General features: G+C 45.4%; 1 protein-coding gene and 1 pseudogene across 5 annotated transcripts in view; one reads left to right on the plus strand and one right to left on the minus strand.

The window, feature by feature from the left end:
• Window positions 1–17,135, plus strand: part of AKAP12 (A-kinase anchoring protein 12) — a 116,460-nt gene extending 99,325 nt beyond the window's left edge. For 4 of the 5 annotated variants that reach the window (XM_055390858.1, XM_019029572.3, XM_063707955.1 and 1 more), the window contains 2 exons: window positions 8,736–13,780; window positions 16,089–17,135. In XM_055390858.1, the coding sequence (XP_055246833.1) occupies window positions 8,736–13,768 (5,033 nt within the window). In that variant the 3' untranslated portion in view covers window positions 13,769–13,780; window positions 16,089–17,135. Of the gene's footprint in view, window positions 1–1,527; window positions 1,778–8,735; window positions 13,781–16,088 lie in introns of those variants that run through there. The other variant, XM_004044830.4, reaches the window with a different exon arrangement.
• On the minus strand, window positions 7,035–7,120 carry LOC115935198 (uncharacterized; annotated as a pseudogene).
• Window positions 17,136–19,398: the final 2,263 nt, after the last annotated feature.

The raw sequence follows: 19,398 nt of genomic DNA on the forward strand, positions 1-19,398 counted from the left end.
GTCTCGCTCTGTTGCCCAGGCTGGAGTGCAGTGGTGCAATCTCAGCTCACTGCAAGCCCCGTCTCCCGGGTTCAAGCAATTCTCTGCCTCAGCCTCCCGAGTAGCTGGGATTACAGGCGCCCGCCACCATGCCTGGCTAATTTTTGTTTGGTTGGTTTTTTTAGTAGAGACGGGGTTTCACCATCTTGGCCAGGCTGGTCTTGAACTCATGATCTCATGATCCACCCACCTCGGCCTCCCAAAGTGCTGGATTACAGTCATGAGCCACCGCACCCAGTGGTGGTTTTTTTTTTTAGTGCTGAATAGTATTAAGTTGTCTGGATATACCATACTTTATCCACTCACTTATTGAAGGACATCTGATTGCTTCCAAGTTTTGGCAATTATGCATAAAGTTGCTATAAACATCTGTGTGCAGATGTTTTGTGTGGACATAAATTTTCAACTCATTTGGGTGAATACCAAGGAGCATGATTGCCAGATCATATGGTAAGAGTATGTTCAGTATGAAAACAAACCGCAGACTGTCCTCCCAAGTGGCTGTCCATTTGCGTTCTCACAGATGACTATTTTTGAAGTCCCAGTTGGAGGGAGCAGGTGAGCTCCACCTTCTAGCCCGTAAGGCTCTATAAGTGATGGCTTTGTGATGGGAACTTGACTGATACCCTCATGGGCGAATACTCAAGAACTTAAAGCTCTTTACAACCAAGCCAAACCCACGAGCAGGTTCCACCATGCCTTGGCCATTGCCAGACAAAACCCCATTGTGTTTTTGCTTGATTTTCGTCCTTCTGTGACATTGACATTTCAGGCCAGGCTAGTTGTTTTGCAGAACGTCCTTCATTGTGGATTCATCTGATTGTTTCCTCGTGGTTAGATGCTGTTAAACATTTTGATCAGCAGAGCTGCAAAGATGAATTCTTGTCCTTCTGAGTGCCTCACATCAGGAAGCGCGATGACATCTGTTCCATTATCGAGGATAAGTCTGATCACTTGGTTAAAGTGGTGCCTGCCAGATTTCTCCATTGTCGAGGTCCTTTTTGTTTGTTTGTTTGTTTTGACACAGTCTTGCCCTGTCTCCCAGGCTGGAATGCAGTGGCACGATCTCGGCTCACTGCAACCTCTGCCTCCCTGGTTCAACCGATTCTCCTGCCTCAGCCTCCCGAGTAGCTGGGATTACAGACATGTGCCACCACGCCCGGCTAATTTGTTTGTATTTTTAGTAGAGATGAGGTTTCACCATGTTGGCCAGGCTGGTCTCTAACTCCTGATCTCAGGTGATCCGCCCGCTTTGGCCTCGCAAAGTGCTGGGATTACAGGCGTGAGCCACCGCGCCGGGCCTCGAGGCCCTTTTTTTTTTTTTTAATTAACTGTCAGGGAAGTTCAGCGGCGGCTTGGCAGTTGGTTAGCAGGATGGTTTTCGGCCTCAGCAGGCTTGGGTTTGAAGAGACCCCACTGGGGCGGTCCGCAGGACCCCCGGGGGTTTCCTGGGAGGTCGAGGGCTGGCGCCGGGCGCGGGGAGGCTGCGTCCTTTGTGATGTTTGCGACTGGCTTCCCGGGCCCAGGCTTTCGCGAGCTATGGCAGCCGGCAGGGGCGCGCTGGGCCTCGCGGGCGGCTGTTGGGCTGCCCCTGCCGGCGGGCTGCGCGCGCCGTGCCCTGGTGGAGTAAACTCTGCAGTGAGTAGCACGTGCACCCAAGCGGCAGTTCGCCCCGCGGCGATGGCGGACACGGAATCCCGAGGGCCACCAACTGTCCCTTAAGACCGGCCCGAGATGGGTGTGTGGGTTTTCCAGTCTCCTTCCTTCCCGTCCCAGGCTTGGGAAAGCCTCTCTACTGGCCAAGGCGCGCAGGGACAGGTCGGGAAGGGCCTGCGCCCCTGGCATCCCAGCCCAGGCTGTAGAGCCGCCCGCTGCCCTTGATCTTGCCCCAGCCCCCAGCCCCAGAAAGGAAAGGCCTCGTTCTGGGTCCCGTGACATAGGTGCCAAAACGCTCTGCGCTAGCAGCCTACCTCCCGGAAGACTTTCGCTTGAAAGGGGAGTCGGGGGGTTGGAATGGACATGGCTGTGGCTGCGGTCAGCTGGGGAGGTGGGCGGCCGGGCAGGTCGAGGATGACCCAGGCCTCAAAAAGTCACCAGGATTTAGCAAAGTTGCCCTCACTGTGAGGCCTGGAGGCCGGCAAAGTGTGGGACGCAGAACAGAATGGAACAGGCCTCAACACTTGGGCTGCGCCATGGGGAGTGTGAAGCCCAGTGACGGGGCAGGCTGGAAAGTACGGTCTAGGCTTCAATACGGGTTCCAAGCCCAGTGGGTGGCCACACGATCGCATGTGTTTTGGGGTCAGGATCTCAACAGCGCGGGTACAGATATAGGTACCTGCCAGACTAGGTAGGTTAGAAGACTATTCTCTAGGCCCTGAAGCCATTAGGAGTCCACAGCCTGTTGATGTGATAGAAGCGGTATTTTAGGAGGCTTTGCTTAGCAGGTACCTTGTATGGAGTGAGTAGATTGCCCCAGCACAGAGCGTACGTGGAGGCCGAAATCAGGCTGAAGCACAAAGCATGGAGGCGCCAGAAGATTGTTCTGAGAATTGTAGCTCTTAGGATTACTTAGGTTAAAAGAGACTGCAGACTAGTTGACCAATTACAACTTAAAATTTTTCTATATACATTTTATTATGTGTTCAACTCATAACTCACTTACTCTACATAAAGAGAGCATTTGATTATTGTTAAGCTGTACTGAACTATCAATAGCTGTTCAGTAACAGCTACCTTAGATACTGATGGCAGTCGCCCAGGCTGGAGTGCAGTAGTGTGATCTCGGCTCACTGCAACCTCCACCTCCCGGGTTCAAGTGATTCTCCTGCCTCAGCCTCCCAAGTAGCTGAGACTACAGGCATGCGCCACCATGCACTACTGATTTTTGTATTTTTAGTAGAGATGGGGTTTCACCACTTTGGCCAGCGTGGTCTTGAACTCCTGACCTCAAGTGAGCCGCCTGCCTCAGCCTCCCAAAGTGCTGGGATTACAGGTGTGAGCCATAGCGCCCGGCCCAATAGCTGTTTTGTTCTGCCTGCTGGCAGCTGGTTCACAAACCTTTATCTCCCTAGTTTTGACTATAAACATGTCGGCCCTTTCAGAATGAAGCAGAAGTGTTTCCAATGGAAACACAGATTTAAGAGTGGAGGGAAAATAGTGAGGGGGAAATGGTTGTGTGACACCAGCTTTCTACTCCTATATTAGCAACATGTCTCTGCATTTTCTGATTCCAGGGAGGTTGATGAGTGTTTGTTTTTAATCACATGCTTGCTGGCAGGATATGTAATTTATGTTTGTATTCTGTACTAGTGAAATCATACTAGAATAGAGTTTGTTATTGGAATTTTTCTTTTTTCTCTAGTATATTCCCAATTATTTTATCCAACTTTTTCAAAAGGAAAGTCACATCTCTTAAATTGCATTAGAAGTGTTTGCAAAAAGTTCTTTTGTGACCGCCAGGCACGGTGGCTCACGCCTGTAATCACAGCACTTTGGGAGGCTGAGGCAGGCGGATCACCTGAGGTCAGGAGTTTGAAACCAGCCTGGCCAACATGGTGAAACCTTATCTGTACAAAAAATACAAAAATTAGCCGAGTGTGGTGGCAGCTGCCTGTAATCCCAGCTAATTGGGAAGCTGAGGCAGGAGAATTGCTTGAACCCAGGAGGCGGAGGTTGCAGTGAGCTGAGATCGAGCCACTGCACTCCAGCGTGGGTGACAGAGCGAAGACTGGCTCAAAAAAAGAAAAAAGAAATAGTTCATGGAAGTACACTTAAGGAAGCCTTTGGATTTAACTATAAACAAATTCATCACAATGTCAGTTTATAATAGGAACAAATAGAAACTTAAAGCATTTTCTTATTTCAGAATACTATACATGCTTTAAAAAATAATGGGAAGAGTGTATATATCTAAAATGTAGAAGTAGTTTAAATCGTCGATGTCTGGACTTTTCTTTCTCTTTGAATATTTGCTTCAAAGTTTAATATGTGTTTAATTTTTCCTTATTGTTTGTTAAGTCTAATGTTGGTCACAAATGTGTATTTTATAAAGAGAAAAGGGAAATCCTTTAGGAGTGTGCCTCGGATCAAAATAATGAGATTCTTGGGTTTTTCGTGAAACCTTCTTCGCTATCTGAAATGTTTAGTTCTCAGAGGTAAAACTAAAATGTTTTGTTTTAAATGCTACCTTAGATACTGATGGCAGAAAAAATGAGCCTTGCTGATTATCGAAGCTGTTACAGATGGTGACTCTACGGCATCACCACTGAAGCAAAGGCCCTTATTGAGTCTCTGAAGAATAAGAGGCCCAGATAACCTATTCATCTATGAATATCCAAAAATCTAGCAATATTTGAAAAGAAAAAAAGAACTTTAGCATAACTTAGAGAATAACAAGGTACAAGGACAAAAAAAAACTCTAGGTCACACTCTTGCCCTGACTTGGTTGGGTACCTTAGGCAGTTTTGTTGTTGTTGTTGTCTGTTCATTTGTTTTTTGAGTCAGTCTCGCTCGGTTACCCAGGCTGGAGTGCAATGGCATGATCTTGGCTCACTGCAACCTCTGCCTCCCACGTTCAAGAGATTCTCCTGCCTCAGCCTCCCGAGTAGCTAGGGCTACAGGCACCCGCCACTATGCCTGGCTGGTTTTTGTATTTTTGGTAGAGACGGGGTTTCACCATGTTGGCCAGCCTGCTCTCAAACTCCTGACCTCAAATGATCCACCTGCCTGGACCTCCCAAAGTGCTGGCATTACAGGGATGAGCCACCGCACCCAGCCTAGTTTTTTACTTAACTTTCTGGGGTTCAGTTTCAAAATAAAACCAAATAAGTAGTATGATGGCAATTTGTAGACATAGATTTATAATATTTCATAAATAAGAAAATTAAATTGTTTTCAGAGTAATAAGATTATATAATTGGAGGGAATGTATGGATTTGGGGAAGCATTCTATATTTCTAAATATTTCTGCATTTCAAGTATTTATTGCTGTATTCTAAGTCTTATTGTATGTACTAGTTATAATTTTTTTTTTTTTTTTTGGGACAGAGTCTTGCTGTGTCGCCCAGGCTGGAGTGCAGTGGCACGATCTCAGCTCACTGCAACCTCAGCTCACTGCAACCTCCACCTCCCGGGTTCACACCGTTCTCCTTCCTCAGCCTCCCGAGTAGCTGGGATTACAGGCGCCTGCCACCACGCCTGGCTAATTTTTTGTATTTTTAGTAGAGACGGGGTTTCACCGTGTTAGCCAGGATGGTCTCGATCTCCTGACCTTGTGATCTGCCCGCCTCGGCCTCCCAAAGTGCTGGAATTACAGGCGTGAGCCACCGCGCCCGGCTAGTTATAATTATTAACCTTCAATTTGTGCTTAAAACATTAAGTATATTTTTGCAGGTTTTGTTAAGATCTTTTTGGTGTCCATTTTAATTGACCTTTTTGTTTAGTACAAAAATCGATATATGTCCTATATGGAAAATTAGAGGCTGGGGGCAGTGGCTCACGCCTGTAATCCCAGCACTTTGGGAGGCTGAGGCGGGCGGATCACCTGAGGCCAGGAGTTCTCGAGACCAGCTTGGCCAACATAGTGAAACCCCATCTTTACTAAAAATACAAACATCAGCCAGGTGTGGTGGCACATGCCACTAGTCCCAGCTACTTGGGAGGCTGAGACAGGGGAATCGCTTGAACCCGGGAGGTGGAGGTTGCAGTGAGCCCAGATCACATCACTGCAGCCTGGGCGACAGAGTGAGACTCTGTCTTAAAAAAAAAAAAAGAAAAGAAAAAAGAATATTCAGACAAGCAAAACTAAAATAAATGACATTCGCATCCCCCAGAGATCATATGTGAAGGATGTGTGTGTATATGTGTGTGTGTGTGTGTGTGTGAGAGAGAGAGAGAGAGAGAGAGAGAGAGAGAGAGAGAGAGAGAGAGAGAGAAATGAGAGACAGTTGTTTTTAAGCCAGAATGAGGTCATTGTATATACTGTTTGGTAACCTGCTTTCTGCAGTCAAATCTCTACCCTTTTATTTCAATTAAAATTCATCTCATCTAATCCCAAATCTCATACTCAGTATTTTCCAAGAAGACCCAAAAATGTCCTTTTGCTGTTTTTCCCCAACAAATATCCAATTCAGGATCATGCCAGGTACCTCTGGTTGTTGTGTTCCTTAAATCTCTTAATTTAACACAATACATCTCTCTCCTACTTCCCCCCATTAAATCACATTGACTTGACTTTTCCCCTCAGTGATTTTAAAATTACAAACCTGGAAAAATATAGTAAACACTTATATACACTTGACCTATTCGCCATTTATGGAAAGCCACATCATCCGCCCCACCACCCACTAAGCTATTTGAAAGTTACTTGCAGCCAATCCTTTTGTGTTTCTGCTGGATTTTCGTCCTTCTGTGACATTGACATTTCAGGCCAGGCTAGTTGTTTTGCAGAATGCCCTTCACTGTGGATTTGTCTGGTTGTGTCGTTGTGATTAGATGCCATTAAACGTTTTGGTCAGGAATGCCACGTAGATGAATTCTTGTCCTTCTCAGTGTTTCACACCAGGAAGCGCGATGGCATCTGTCCCATTATTGAGGATGTTAAAAGTGATCACTTGGTTAAGGTGGTGCCTGTCAGATTTCTCCATTGCCAAGGTCATTTTTTTGAAATTAAGTAATATGTATGTTGGTATTCTGAATGTATGTTTCTTGACAGCCTTTTACCCGATGGTTTTAGCAGTTTATGATCCTTCACTGAATGAGTTATTACAATGGTGTCTGTAAATTGTGATTTTCTAAATCTAAAATTCTAACAATAATGACTTTGAGGATCAAAGTGGAAGTTATATCTATATTTATTGACATTTCTTTTTTCCTTAAAGAAGTGCTCCCTTCTCCTCATTTACCTTTTTTAGTATCACTCTCGATTCATGGATTCTTTTTTTATTCAATGTGTTGTAACCCATCAATGTCATTATTCTCTTTCTTTTTCTTTTTCACGTCAGACGAGTAACGTGCCATCGTGGTAACAATGCACACATTGCACATGAACACCCAATCGTCACTCTCGTAAAATACAAAGGATCCATTATTCTTTTCTATGCTTTAAAGTTTGGGCATTGGGAGCCCCTTCAAGCCAGTTCTTGTGTCCTTTTGACACCTCCATCAGCTTTTGAGCACCTCCTTTCTGTTACAACAAAATATTCTTCATACGTCCTCTGACCCAGCCTGGAATTTCTCCAAAGAGCTCTGGTCCCTTTTGGGGACCTGTTGAGGTCGGACTTAGTTACCACATAGAATGTCCCCTTCTTTAGATTTGTGTAGATACTTGTTTGTTCTTTAGCTTGTTCCTCAAACCCTATATTTCCTGTTAAGTGGGAAGTTACATCTAAAACTTGATGGATTCTTGTTTAAAATATGGGTGTGATGTGGGATTCCATCTTACATTGCAACAGAAGATACACTACCTGGTTGACTCACTCTTAGAGGTGCCGTGACTACTTATGTGGAACTAATTTTTTGATAGTTAAGTTTGTCAACTTTCCCGTTAACAAGCAACAGAAAGAGCAGATAATTCTCTTTGAACCTGAATTTTTGAAGGTCATTGGAAAGAAGTAGACATTAATCTATTAAGATTTGCAAATCTCTGTAAGATCTCACTTTATCCTTGAATTGCCTCGCATTAAAGAAAGTATTAATTGGTCATATTTTTAAAATATTTAATTTTCACTGGGTGCAGTGGCTCACGCCTGTAATCCCAGCACTTTGGGAGGCTGAGGTGGGTGGATCACTAGAGGTCAGGAGCTCAAGACCAGCCTGGCCAGCATGGTGAAACCCCTCCCATACTAAAAATACAAAAATTGACTGGGTGTGTTGGCTCACGCCTGTAATCCCAGCACTTTGGGAGGCAGAGGCGGGTGGATCACGAGGTCAGAAGATCGAGACCACTCTGGCTAACACGGTGAAACCCCGTCTCTACTAAAAATACAAAAAAAAAAATTAGCTGGGCGTGGTGGTGGGCGCCTGTAGTCCCAGCTACTCGGGAGGCTGAGGCAGGAGAATGGCGTGAACCCAGGAGGCGGAGCTTGCAGTGAGCCGCGATCGTGCCTCTGCACTCCAGCCTGGGTGACAGAGTGAGACTCCATCTCAAAAAAAACAACAACAAAAAAAATTAGCTGGGCATGGTGACAGACGCCTGTAATCCCAGCTAATCAGGAGGCTGAGGTGGGAGAATCACTTGAACCTAGGGCAGAGGTTGCAGTGAGCCGAGATCGTGCCACTGTGCTCCAGCCTGGGCGACAGAGTGAGACTCTGTCTCAAAAAAAAAAAAAAAGTTAATTTTCTTGGGCTAGGCACTATAGCTCACACTTGTAATCCCACTGCTTTGAGAAGCTGAGACAGGAGGGTCACTTGAGCCCGGCAGTTGGAGAGCAGCCTGGACAACAAAGTGAGATCTCATCTCTACAGAAAATAAAAAACTTAGCTGGACATGGTGGCATGTGCCTGTAGTCCCAGCTACTCGGGATGCTGAGGTGGGAGGATTCCTTGAGCCTGGGAGGTTGAGGCTGCAGTGAGCCGAGACCACACCACTGCCCTCCAGCCGGGGCAAGGGAGTGAGGCCCTGTCCGAGAAAAACAATTTTCTTGTATTGTAATCACCTTTTCTCTTCTCCCCACCCCCCCGCCCCTTTTTGTTAATAGTTGGACAGAGAGACTCTGAAGATGTGAGCGAAAGAGACTCCGATAAAGAGATGGCTGCTAAGTCAACGGTTGTTCACGACGTCACAGATGATGGGCAGGAGGAGACACCCGAAATAATCGAACAGATTCCTTCTTCAGAAAGCAATTTAGAAGAGCTAACACAACCCACTGAGTCCCAGGCTAATGATATTGGATTTAAGAAGGTGTTTAAGTTTGTTGGCTTTAAATTCACTGTGAAAAAGGATAAGACAGAGAAGCCTGACACTGTCCAGCTACTCACTGTGAAGAAAGATGAAGGGGAAGGAGCAGCAGGGGCTGGCGACCACCAGGACCCCAGCCTTGGGGCTGGAGAAGCAGCATCCAAAGAAAGCGAACCCAAACAATCTACAGAGAAACCCGAAGAGACCCTGAAGCGCGAGCAAAGCCACGCGGAAATTTCTCCCCCAGCCGAATCTGGCCAAGCAGTGGAGGAATGCAAAGAGGAAGGAGAAGAGAAACAAGAAAAAGAACCCAGCAAGTCTGCAGAATCTCCGACTAGTCCCATGACCAGTGAAACAGGATCGACGTTCAAAAAATTCTTCACTCAAGGTTGGGCCGGCTGGCGCAAAAAGACCAGTTTCAGGAAGCCGAAAGAGGATGAAGTGGAAGCTTCAGAGAAGAAAAAGGAACAAGAGCCAGAAAAAGTAGACACAGAAGAAGACGGAAAGGCAGAGGTTGCCTCCGAGAAACTGACCGCCTCCGAGCAAGCCCACCCACAGGAGCCGGCAGAAAGTGCCCACGAGCCCCGGTTATCAGCTGAATATGAGAAAGTTGAGCTGCCCTCAGAGGAGCAAGTCAGTGGCTCGCAGGGACCTTCTGAAGAGAAACCTGCTCCGTTGGCGACAGAAGTGTTTGATGAGAAAATAGAAGTCCACCAAGAAGAGGTTGTGGCCGAAGTCCACGTCAGCACCGTGGAGGAGAGAACCGAAGAGCAGAAAACGGAGGTGGAAGAAACAGCAGGGTCTGTGCCAGCTGAAGAATTGGTTGAAATGGATGCAGAACCTCAGGAAGCCGAACCTGCCAAGGAGCTGGTGAAGCTCAAAGAAACGTGTGTTTCCGGAGAGGACCCTACACAGGGAGCTGACCTCAGTCCTGATGAGAAGGTGCTGTCCAAACCCCCCGAAGGCGTTGTGAGTGAGGTGGAAATGCTGTCATCACAGGAGAGAATGAAGGTGCAGGGAAGTCCACTAAAGAAGCTTTTTACCAGCACTGGCTTAAAAAAGCTTTCTGGAAAGAAACAGAAAGGGAAAAGAGGAGGAGGAGACGAGGAATCAGGAGAGCACACTCAGGTTCCAGCCGATTCTCCGGACAGCCACGAGGAGCAAAAGGGCGAGAGCTCTGCGTCATCCCCTGAGGAGCCCGAGGAGATCACGTGTCTGGAAAAGGGCTTAGCCGAGGTGCAGCAGGATGGGGAAGCTGAAGAAGGAGCTACTTCTGATGGAGAGAAAAAAAGAGAAGGTGTCACTCCCTGGGCATCATTCAAAAAGATGGTGACGCCCAAGAAGCGCGTTAGACGGCCTTCGGAAAGTGATAAAGAAGATGAGCTGGACAAGGTCAAGAGCGCTACCTTGTCTTCCACCGAGAGCGCAGCCTCTGAAATGCAAGAAGAAATGAAAGGGAGCATGGAAGAGCCAAAGCCGGAAGAACCAAAGCGCAAGGTGGATACCTCAGTATCTTGGGAAGCTTTAATTTGTGTGGGATCATCCAAGAAAAGGGCAAGGAAAGGGTCCTCTTCTGATGAGGAAGGGGGACCAAAAGCAACGGGAGGAGACCACCAGAAAGCCGATGAGGCCGGGAAAGACAAAGAGATGGGGACAGAAGGGATCCTTGCTGGTTCCCAAGAACATGATCCAGGGCAGGGAAGTTCCTCCCCCGAGCAAGCTGGAAGCCCTACCGAAGGGGAGGGCGTTTCCACCTGGGAGTCATTTAAAAGGTTAGTCACGCCAAGAAAAAAATCAAAGTCCAAGCTGGAAGAGAAAAGCGAAGACTCCATAGCTGGGTCTGGTGTAGAACATTCCACTCCAGACACTGAACCCGGGAAAGAAGAATCCTGGGTCTCAATCAAGAAGTTTATTCCTGGACGAAGGAAGAAAAGGCCAGATGGGAAACAAGAACAAGCCCCTGTTGAAGACGCAGGGCCAACAGGGGCCAACGAAGATGACTCTGATGTCCCGGCCGTGGTCCCTCTGTCTGAGTATGATGCTGTAGAAAGGGAGAAAATGGAGGCACAGCAAGCCCAAAAAAGCGCAGAGCAGCCCGAGCAGAAGGCAGCCGCTGAGGTGTCCAAGGAGCTCAGCGAGAGTCAGGTTCATATGATGGCAGCAGCTGTCGTTGACGGGACGAGGGCAGCTACCATTATTGAAGAAAGGTCTCCTTCTTGGATATCTGCTTCAGTGACAGAACCTCTTGAACAAGTAGAAGCTGAAGCCGCACTGTTAACTGAGGAGGTATTGGAAAGAGAAGTAATTGCAGAAGAAGAACCCCCCACGGTTACTGAACCTCTGCCAGAGAACAGAGAGGCCCGGGGCGACACGGTCGTTAGCGAGGTGGAATTGACCCCCGAAGCTGTGACAGCTGCAGAAACTGCAGGGCCATTGAGTGCTGAAGAAGGAACCGAAGCATCTGCTGCTGAAGAGACCACAGAAATGGTGTCAGCAGTCTCCCAGTTAACCGACTCCCCAGACACCACAGAGGAGGCCACTCCGGTGCAGGAGGTGGAAGGTGGCGTACCTGACATAGAAGAGCAAGAGAGGCGGACTCAAGAGGTCCTCCAGGCAGTGGCAGAAAAAGTGAAAGAGGAATCCCAGCTGCCTGGCACTGGTGGGCCAGAAGACGCGCTTCAGCCTGTGCAGAGAGCAGAGGCAGAAAGACCAGAAGAGCATGCTGAAGTGCCGGGTCTGAAGAAAGAGACGGATGTGGTGTTGAAGGTAGATGCTCAGGAGGCAAAAACTGAGCCTTTTACACAAGGGAAGGTGGTGGGGCAGACCACCCCAGAAAGCTTTGAAAAAGCTCCTCAAGTCACAGAGAGCATAGAGTCCAGTGAGCTTGTAACCACTTGTCAAGCCGAAACCTTAGCTGGGGTAAAATCACAGGAGATGGTGATGGAACAGGCTATCCCCCCTGACTCGGTGGAAACCCCTACAGACAGTGAGACTGATGGAAGCACCCCCGTAGCAGACTTTGATGCGCCAGGCACAACCCAGAAAGACGAGATTGTGGAAATCCATGAGGAGAATGAGGTCGCATCTGGTACCCAGTCAGGGGGCACAGAAGCAGAGGCAGTTCCTGCACAGAAAGAGAGGCCTCCAGCACCTTCCAGTTTTGTGTTCCAGGAAGAAACTAAAGAACAATCAAAGATGGAAGACACTCTAGAGCATACAGATAAAGAGGTGTCGGTGGAAACTGTATCCATTCTGTCAAAGACTGAGGGGACTCAAGAGGCTGACCAGTATGCTGATGAGAAAACCAAAGACGTACCATTTGTCGAAGGACTTGAGGGGTCTATAGACACAGGCATAACAGTCAGTCGGGAAAAGGTCACTGAAGTTGCCCTTAAAGATGAAGGGACAGAAGAAGCTGAACGTAAAAAGGATGATGCTCTTGAACTGCAGAGTCACGCTAAGTCTGCTCCATCCCCCGTGGAGAGAGAGATGGTAGTTCAAGTCGAAAGGGAGAAAACAGAAGCAGAGCCAACCCATGTGAATGAAGAGAAGCTTGAGCACGAAACAGCTGTTACCGTATCTGAAGAGGTCAGTAAGCAGCTCCTCCAGACAGTGAATGTGACCATCATAGATGGGGCAAAGGAAGTCAGCAGTTTGGAAGGAAGCCCTCCTCCCTGCCTAGGTCAAGAGGAGGCAGTATGCACCAAAATTCAAGTTCAGAGCTCTGAGGCATCATTCACTCTAACAGCTGCTGCAGAGGAGGAAAAGGTCTTAGGAGAAACTGCCAACATTTTAGAAACAGGTGAAACGTTGGAGCCTGCAGTCGCACATTTAGTTCTGGAAGAGAAATCCTCTGAAAAAAATGAAGACTTTGCCGCTCATCCAGGGGAAGATGTTGTGCCCACAGGGCCCGACTGTCAGGCAAAATCGACACCAGTGATAGTATCTGCTACTACCAAAAAAGGCTTAAGTTCCGACCTGGAAGGAGAGAAAACCACATCACTGAAGTGGAAGTCAGATGAAGTCGATGAGCAGGTTGCTTGCCAGGAGGTCAAAGTGAGTGTAGCAATTGAGGAGGATTTAGAGCCTGAAAATGGGATTTTGGAACTTGAGACCAAAAGCAGTAAACTTGTCCAAAACATCATTCAGACAGCCGTTGACCAGTTTGTACGTACAGAAGAAACAGCCACCGAAATGTTGACGTCTGAGTTACAGACACAAGCTCACGTGATAAAAGCTGACAGCCAGGACGCTGGACAGGAAACGGAGAAAGAAGGAGAGGAACCTCAGGCCTCTGCACAGGATGAAACACCAATTACTTCAGCCAAAGAGGAGTCAGAGTCAACCGCAGTGGGACAAGCACATTCTGGTATTTCCAAAGACATGAGTGAAGCCTCAGAAAAGACCATGACTGTTGAGGTAGAAGGTTCCACTGTAAATGATCAGCAGCTGGAAGAAGTCGTCCTCCCATCTGAGGAAGAGGGCGGTGGAGCTGGAACAAAGTCTGTGCCAGAAGATGATGGTCATGCCTTGTTAGCAGAAAGAATAGAGAAGTCACTAGTTGAACCAAAAGAAGATGAAAAAGGTGATGATGTTGATGACCCTGAAAACCAGAACTCAGCCCTGGCTGATACTGATGCCTCAGGAGGCTTAACCAAAGAGTCCCCAGATACAAATGGACCAAAACAAAAAGAGAAGGAGGATGCCCAGGAAGTAGAATTGCAGGAAGGAAAAGTGCACAGTGAATCAGATAAAGCGATCACACCCCAAGCACAGGAGGAGTTACAGAAACAAGAGAGAGAATCTGCAAAGTCAGAACTTACAGAATCTTAAAACATCATGCAGGTAAGCTTCCTTGTCTTCTAAGATAATTTTTCTCTTTTATGCCAATAGATGGCAAATTTGTTACATAAGGAATCGGGAGCAAATAATTAATGCCTTCGTGTAGAACCTTCAGTTGAGGAAAATAATTATCAACTAGATTCAAAGATCTAGGATAGTTTCATGGTTTTTGGTGATTGAAATGCCATTTAGTCTTATCGATGTTATGAAAAGAATGGCTTCATTTTACCCCCTAATGTGACTGCTTTAGAATAAAATAAAACGGCATGTGTGTGTGCACATGTGCGTGTTTGACCCAAAGGCATAAGAAATACATTGTGTTCACTCAACTATCTTGTTGAGTTTTTAAAAAAATAACTAGTGCTCCAATGGCTGGGTGTGGTGCCTCACGACTCCGTCTCAAAAAAAAAAAAAACAAAACAAAAAACAAAAACTAGTGCCCCCAAATGGGCTAATATTAAACTGCCTGAAATGTGGCTGATAGCTCTTTCAGAAAAAATGGATTTTTTTCCCCTAGCAGTAGTAACAAGTATTTTTAAAAATTTTCCAGTGCATATAATGACCGATCCTCACTGTGTTAGTTACTTGCAGTTGCTAGTTTTGTGGTAGTGTAACATAATACAAGACCCTCCCCATCTTTCTGGTTTTTTGTTTTGTTTTCTTGAGACGGAGTCTCGCTCTGTTGCCCAGGCTGGAGTGCAGTGGCACGATCTTGGCTCACTGCAAGCTCCGCCTCCCGGGTTCATGCCATTCTCCTGCCTCAGCCTCCCAAGTAGCTGGGACCACAGGCGTCCGCCACCACACCTGGCTAATTTTTTGTATTTTTAGTAGAGACGGGATTTCACCGTGTTAGCCAGGATGGTCTTGATCTCCTGATCTCGTGATCCGCCCACCTCGGCCTCCCAAAGTGCCGGGATTACAGGCGTGAGCCACCGCGCCCAGCTTTTCTTTGTTTTTTTTTTTTTTTGGAGACGGAGTCTCACTCTGTCATCCAGGCTGGAATGCAGTGGCGCGATCTCGGCTCACTGCAAGCTCCGCCTCCCGGGTTCACGCCATTCTCCTGCCTCAGCCTCCCGAGTAGCTGGGACTACAGGTGCCCGCCACCATGCCCAGCTAATTTTGTTTTTGTATTTTTAGTAGAGATGGGTTTTCACCGTGTTAGCCAGGAGGTGTCGATTTCCTGACCTCGTGATCCGCCCGCCTCGGCCTCCCAAAGTGCTGGGATTACAGGCGTGAGCCACCACGCCCAGCCCTATCTTTGTTTTGTTTTTTGAGAGAGCCTTGCTGTGTCACCCAGGCTGGAATGCCGTGGTGCAATCATGGATTGCTGCAACCTTGACTTCCTGGGCTAAAGCAAATCGCCTGCCTCTGCCTCTGTCTCCTGAATAGCTGCTGGGACCACAGGCACATGTCATTACTCCGAGCTAACTGTTAAATTTTTTTGCAGAGACAGGGGTCTTGCTATGTTGCCCAGGCTGGTCTCAAACTCCTGGCCTCAAGAAATCCTCCTGCCTCACCCTCCCAAAGTGCTAGGATTACAGTCGTGAGCCACTGTGCTCAACCCATCTTCGTTTTTTGTTTTGTTTTGTTTTGTTTTTGAGACAGAGTCTCACTCTGTCACCCCGACTGGAGTGCAGTGATGCAATCTCGGCTCACTGCAACCTCAGTCTCCCAGGTTCAAGCGATCCTCCTGCCTCAGCCTCCTGAGTAGCTGGGATTACAGATAACACGCCACCATGCCCAGCTTATTTTTGTATTTTTAGTAGAGACGGAGTTTCCCCCAGGATGGTCTCGAACTCCTGACCTCAAGTGATCTGCCCGCCTCCGCCTCTTAAAGTGCTGGGATTACAGGCATGAGCCACCGCACCCAGCCCTATCTTTGTTTTTTGTTTGTTTGTTTGTTTTTGAGACAGAATCTCGCTGTGTCGCCAGGCTGGAGTGCAGTGGCACAATCTCAGCTTACTGCAACCTCCACCTCCTGGGTTCAAGCGATTCTCCTGCCTCAGCCTCCCGAATAGCTGGGACTATAGGTGCGTGCCACCATGCCCAGCTTATTTTTGTATTTTTAGTGGAGACAGGGTTTCAGCATGTTGGCCAGGATGGTCTCGATCTCTTTACCTCATGATCCGCCCTCCTCAGCTTCACAAAGTGCTGGGATTACAGGCATGAGGCACCGCGCCCGGCGCCATCTTTGTTTTTTTAATGGAGTTAAACTATGGTATTATTAGGTCACTTTGACAACTATCCTGTTGTTAATAAATGAGAGAGAAAAAGGAGATTTTATTTACGCTGATTCTTCCTCCTCCTACAGTTAAACTCATTGTCTGTTTGGAAGACCAGAATGTGAAGACAAGTAGTAGAAGAAAATGAATTCTGCTGCTGAGACAGAAGACCAGTATTTCAGACCTTTGAGAATCGGAGAGCAGGCACATCAACTGATCTCATTTCTAGAGAGCCCCTGACAATCCTGAGGCCTCATCAGGAGCTAGAGCCATTTAACATTTCCTCTTTCCAAGACCAACCTACTATTTTTCCCTTGATAACCATATAAATTCTGATTTAAGGTCCTAAATTCTTAACCTGGAACTGGAGTTGGCAATACCTAGTTCTGCTTCTGAAACTGGAGTATCATTCTTTACGTATTTATATGTATGTTTTAAGTAATCCTCCTGTATCTATTGTATATTTTTTTCTTAACGTTTAAGGAAATGTGCAGGATACTACATGCTTTTTGTATCACACAGTATATGATGGGGCATGTGCCATAGTGCAGGCTTGGGGAGCTTTAAGCCTCAGTTATAACCCACGAAAAACAGAGCTTCCTAGATGTAACATTCCTGATCAAGGTACAATTCTTTAAAATTCACTAATGATTGAGGTCCATATTTAGTGGTACTCTGAAATTGGTCACTTTCCTATTACGCGGAGTGTGCTAAAACTAAAAAGCATTTTGAAACACACAGAATGTTCTATTGTCATTGGGAAATTTTTCTTTCTAACCCAGTGGAGGTTAGAAAGAAGTTATATTCTGGTAGCAAAATAACTTTACATCCTTTTTCCTACTTGTTATGGTTGTTTGGACCGATAAGTACGCTTAATCCTGAGGCAAAGTAGTGAATATGTTTTATATGTTATGAAGAAAAGAATTGTTGTAAGTTTTTGATTCTACTCTTATATGCTGGACTGCATTCACACACGGCATGAAATAAGTCAGGTTCTTTACAAATGGTATTTTGATAGCTACTGGATTGTGTTTGTGCCATATTTATGCCATTCTTTTAAGAACAATGTTGCAACACATTCATTTGGATAAGTTGTGATTTGACGGCTGATTTAAATAAAATATTTGCTTCACTTAGATTTGCTGGTTTTATTAGATACCAGGAAGCCTGGGACATATGTGTACCACATTAGAATTCTAAAGATAATGATTGATAAGCTAGAACTTTCTCATGTAGTCATTACATGAAACCCCTTGTCACTGGTTTGTGTGTTCAGAGGAAGCCATGGCCGAGATACTTTTCCTGAAATAAACCAGTAGCTTTTCAGATTGACATTCTTGCTACAATTCTACCATCTGCTAATTCCTGAAAATGTCAATTTTTTTGTGTTAATATTTTTGGTTTCAAACAATAACAAATGTCTCTAGAAAGAAATTTTAAGAAAGCGTAATAGTAAAAATGCCTTTCCTGAAATAATCTTTTGGAAAATTTTTTAAATGTCAAAATGATGAGTCATGCTAATACATTAAGGGTTTGTTTTTTTGTTTGTTTGTTTGTTTTTGAGACGGAGTTTCACTCTTGTTGCCCAGGCTGGAGTTCAATGGCACGATCTCAGCTCACCGCAACCTCCACCTCCCGGATTCCAGTGATTCTCCTGCCTCAGCCTACATTAAGGGTTTTGTCAGACAATTGTCACACGAAGAATAGTGTCACTTATCTACTCTTGACACACAGAACTGGCCTGGCATATAGCTTTCCAGATTTTACTCAAACTTGGTACTCCAGTTTGAAAATTTAAATTTTGACTGCTGATTAGCTGGAAAGCCTAGTTTTAATGGAAAGAAAGTTTGCTTTTAAAACTGAAAGTAGTTTCTTTTATGCTAACAAATCTAACTTCATACATAATTGGCCATATTAGTAAAAGACCTCATGATAGCAGTGTATAATATAGTCTTGTTTGTAGTTGGAAGTCATCTTTTAGGAGTTATTCTGAAATATATATAATAGCTACCCATGCATCATTATTAAAATCCCCAAATTCAAAAAACCTCTGATATATATATAAATTTTTTTTTTTTTTTTTTTGGCCAACTGAGATTGAAATCCAAGTGCTGGTGTCTAGTTCTGAACATCAACTAAAGAGTTTTGGAAATGACAGCAATTTATAACAAGTTCATATTGACTTCCTCTCTATGGCAGGAAGACATTCTGTGCTGTTTTGAACAGATTAAAGATTTGTGTAGTTTGTGGGAAATTGACGTTTTTGTTTAAATTCCACCCGCGTTTGTCTTTTCCTACCACCTGTGGCCAGGTGCTCGCTGGCCATCACAGTTGAGATTCCATGAGTAGCTGCTTCATGACTGCTTTTTGTACTATCTATCTGGATGTGCCCAGAGTTACTTCTGTACAAGCTCTGTATCTATGTCCGTTGAGAACATTATTTTAACAAGAACACAAACAGTAGCATGAAATACAACACTGCTTTATAATTCTAAAGCTGCTGTTAATTTATGAAGTACATAATAATCTAATGTAAACTGCAGAAGTCAGAGCAAGTGCCTACATTTTGTTATTTTTGGCATTACTACAGAGCCATGTACAATAGAAAGCAATGCAAGACTTGTAAACTCTCACCACTTCTTGTAATATCAAATGTTCCCCCTCAGGTTATTTTGCTTATGAGTTGCCTCTCTCTGTACATAGATAAATTGTTCCAATATGTTCCTTTGATGTTTGGAACTACAGATAGTCAAGGGCTGGAAATTTTAGTTTTCAATATAAGCTTCCAGCTTAGCAATTACCTCTAGTCCAAGACAATATTTGATTCCTAGTTCTGTTTGGGGCAAATTTTCATTTATCTAAATAAAATGCAATCTAATTAAATGCCATGGATTTTCTTTCTGTAATTTCACTGTGATTCAGTTTCGATTGCTTTTCTCTTGTCTGTTGTGATATTCGTCATACATTTAAGCTCTGCTTTTAACTACTTAGCACCCTTTGTTCATAGAGCATCATGAGAGTTTGGAATGAATGTATCTAGGATAGGCGTGAGTCCACAAAGATCTCTATTCATGATCATAACCTTTTTGGGTCCTGGACTCCTTTAATTAGAATCTCATTAAGCTTCTAGCTGACCTCGGACTCCCCAATATAAAGTTTTATGTACAGTTTTTGGATAGTCACACAAACCTTCTCTGAAATGCCAACCAATAACCAGAACCAGAGTTAGAACCTCTTTCTCCAACCCTGTAAGAAAGGAAATGGACGCAGTCCAAGGATTCCCAGATAGTAGCAGAGCTTGGAACCTGAACACAAAATCAGTGTCACATAAATTCAAATCTACATGACTATTTCTTTTAAACATTTATTTGTATTTTGATTTCATATTTTGTAGAGATG

This window comes from Gorilla gorilla, chromosome 5 (genome assembly GCF_029281585.2).
Source record: "Gorilla gorilla gorilla isolate KB3781 chromosome 5, NHGRI_mGorGor1-v2.1_pri, whole genome shotgun sequence".
NCBI classification, from domain to species: domain Eukaryota; kingdom Metazoa; phylum Chordata; class Mammalia; order Primates; family Hominidae; genus Gorilla; species Gorilla gorilla.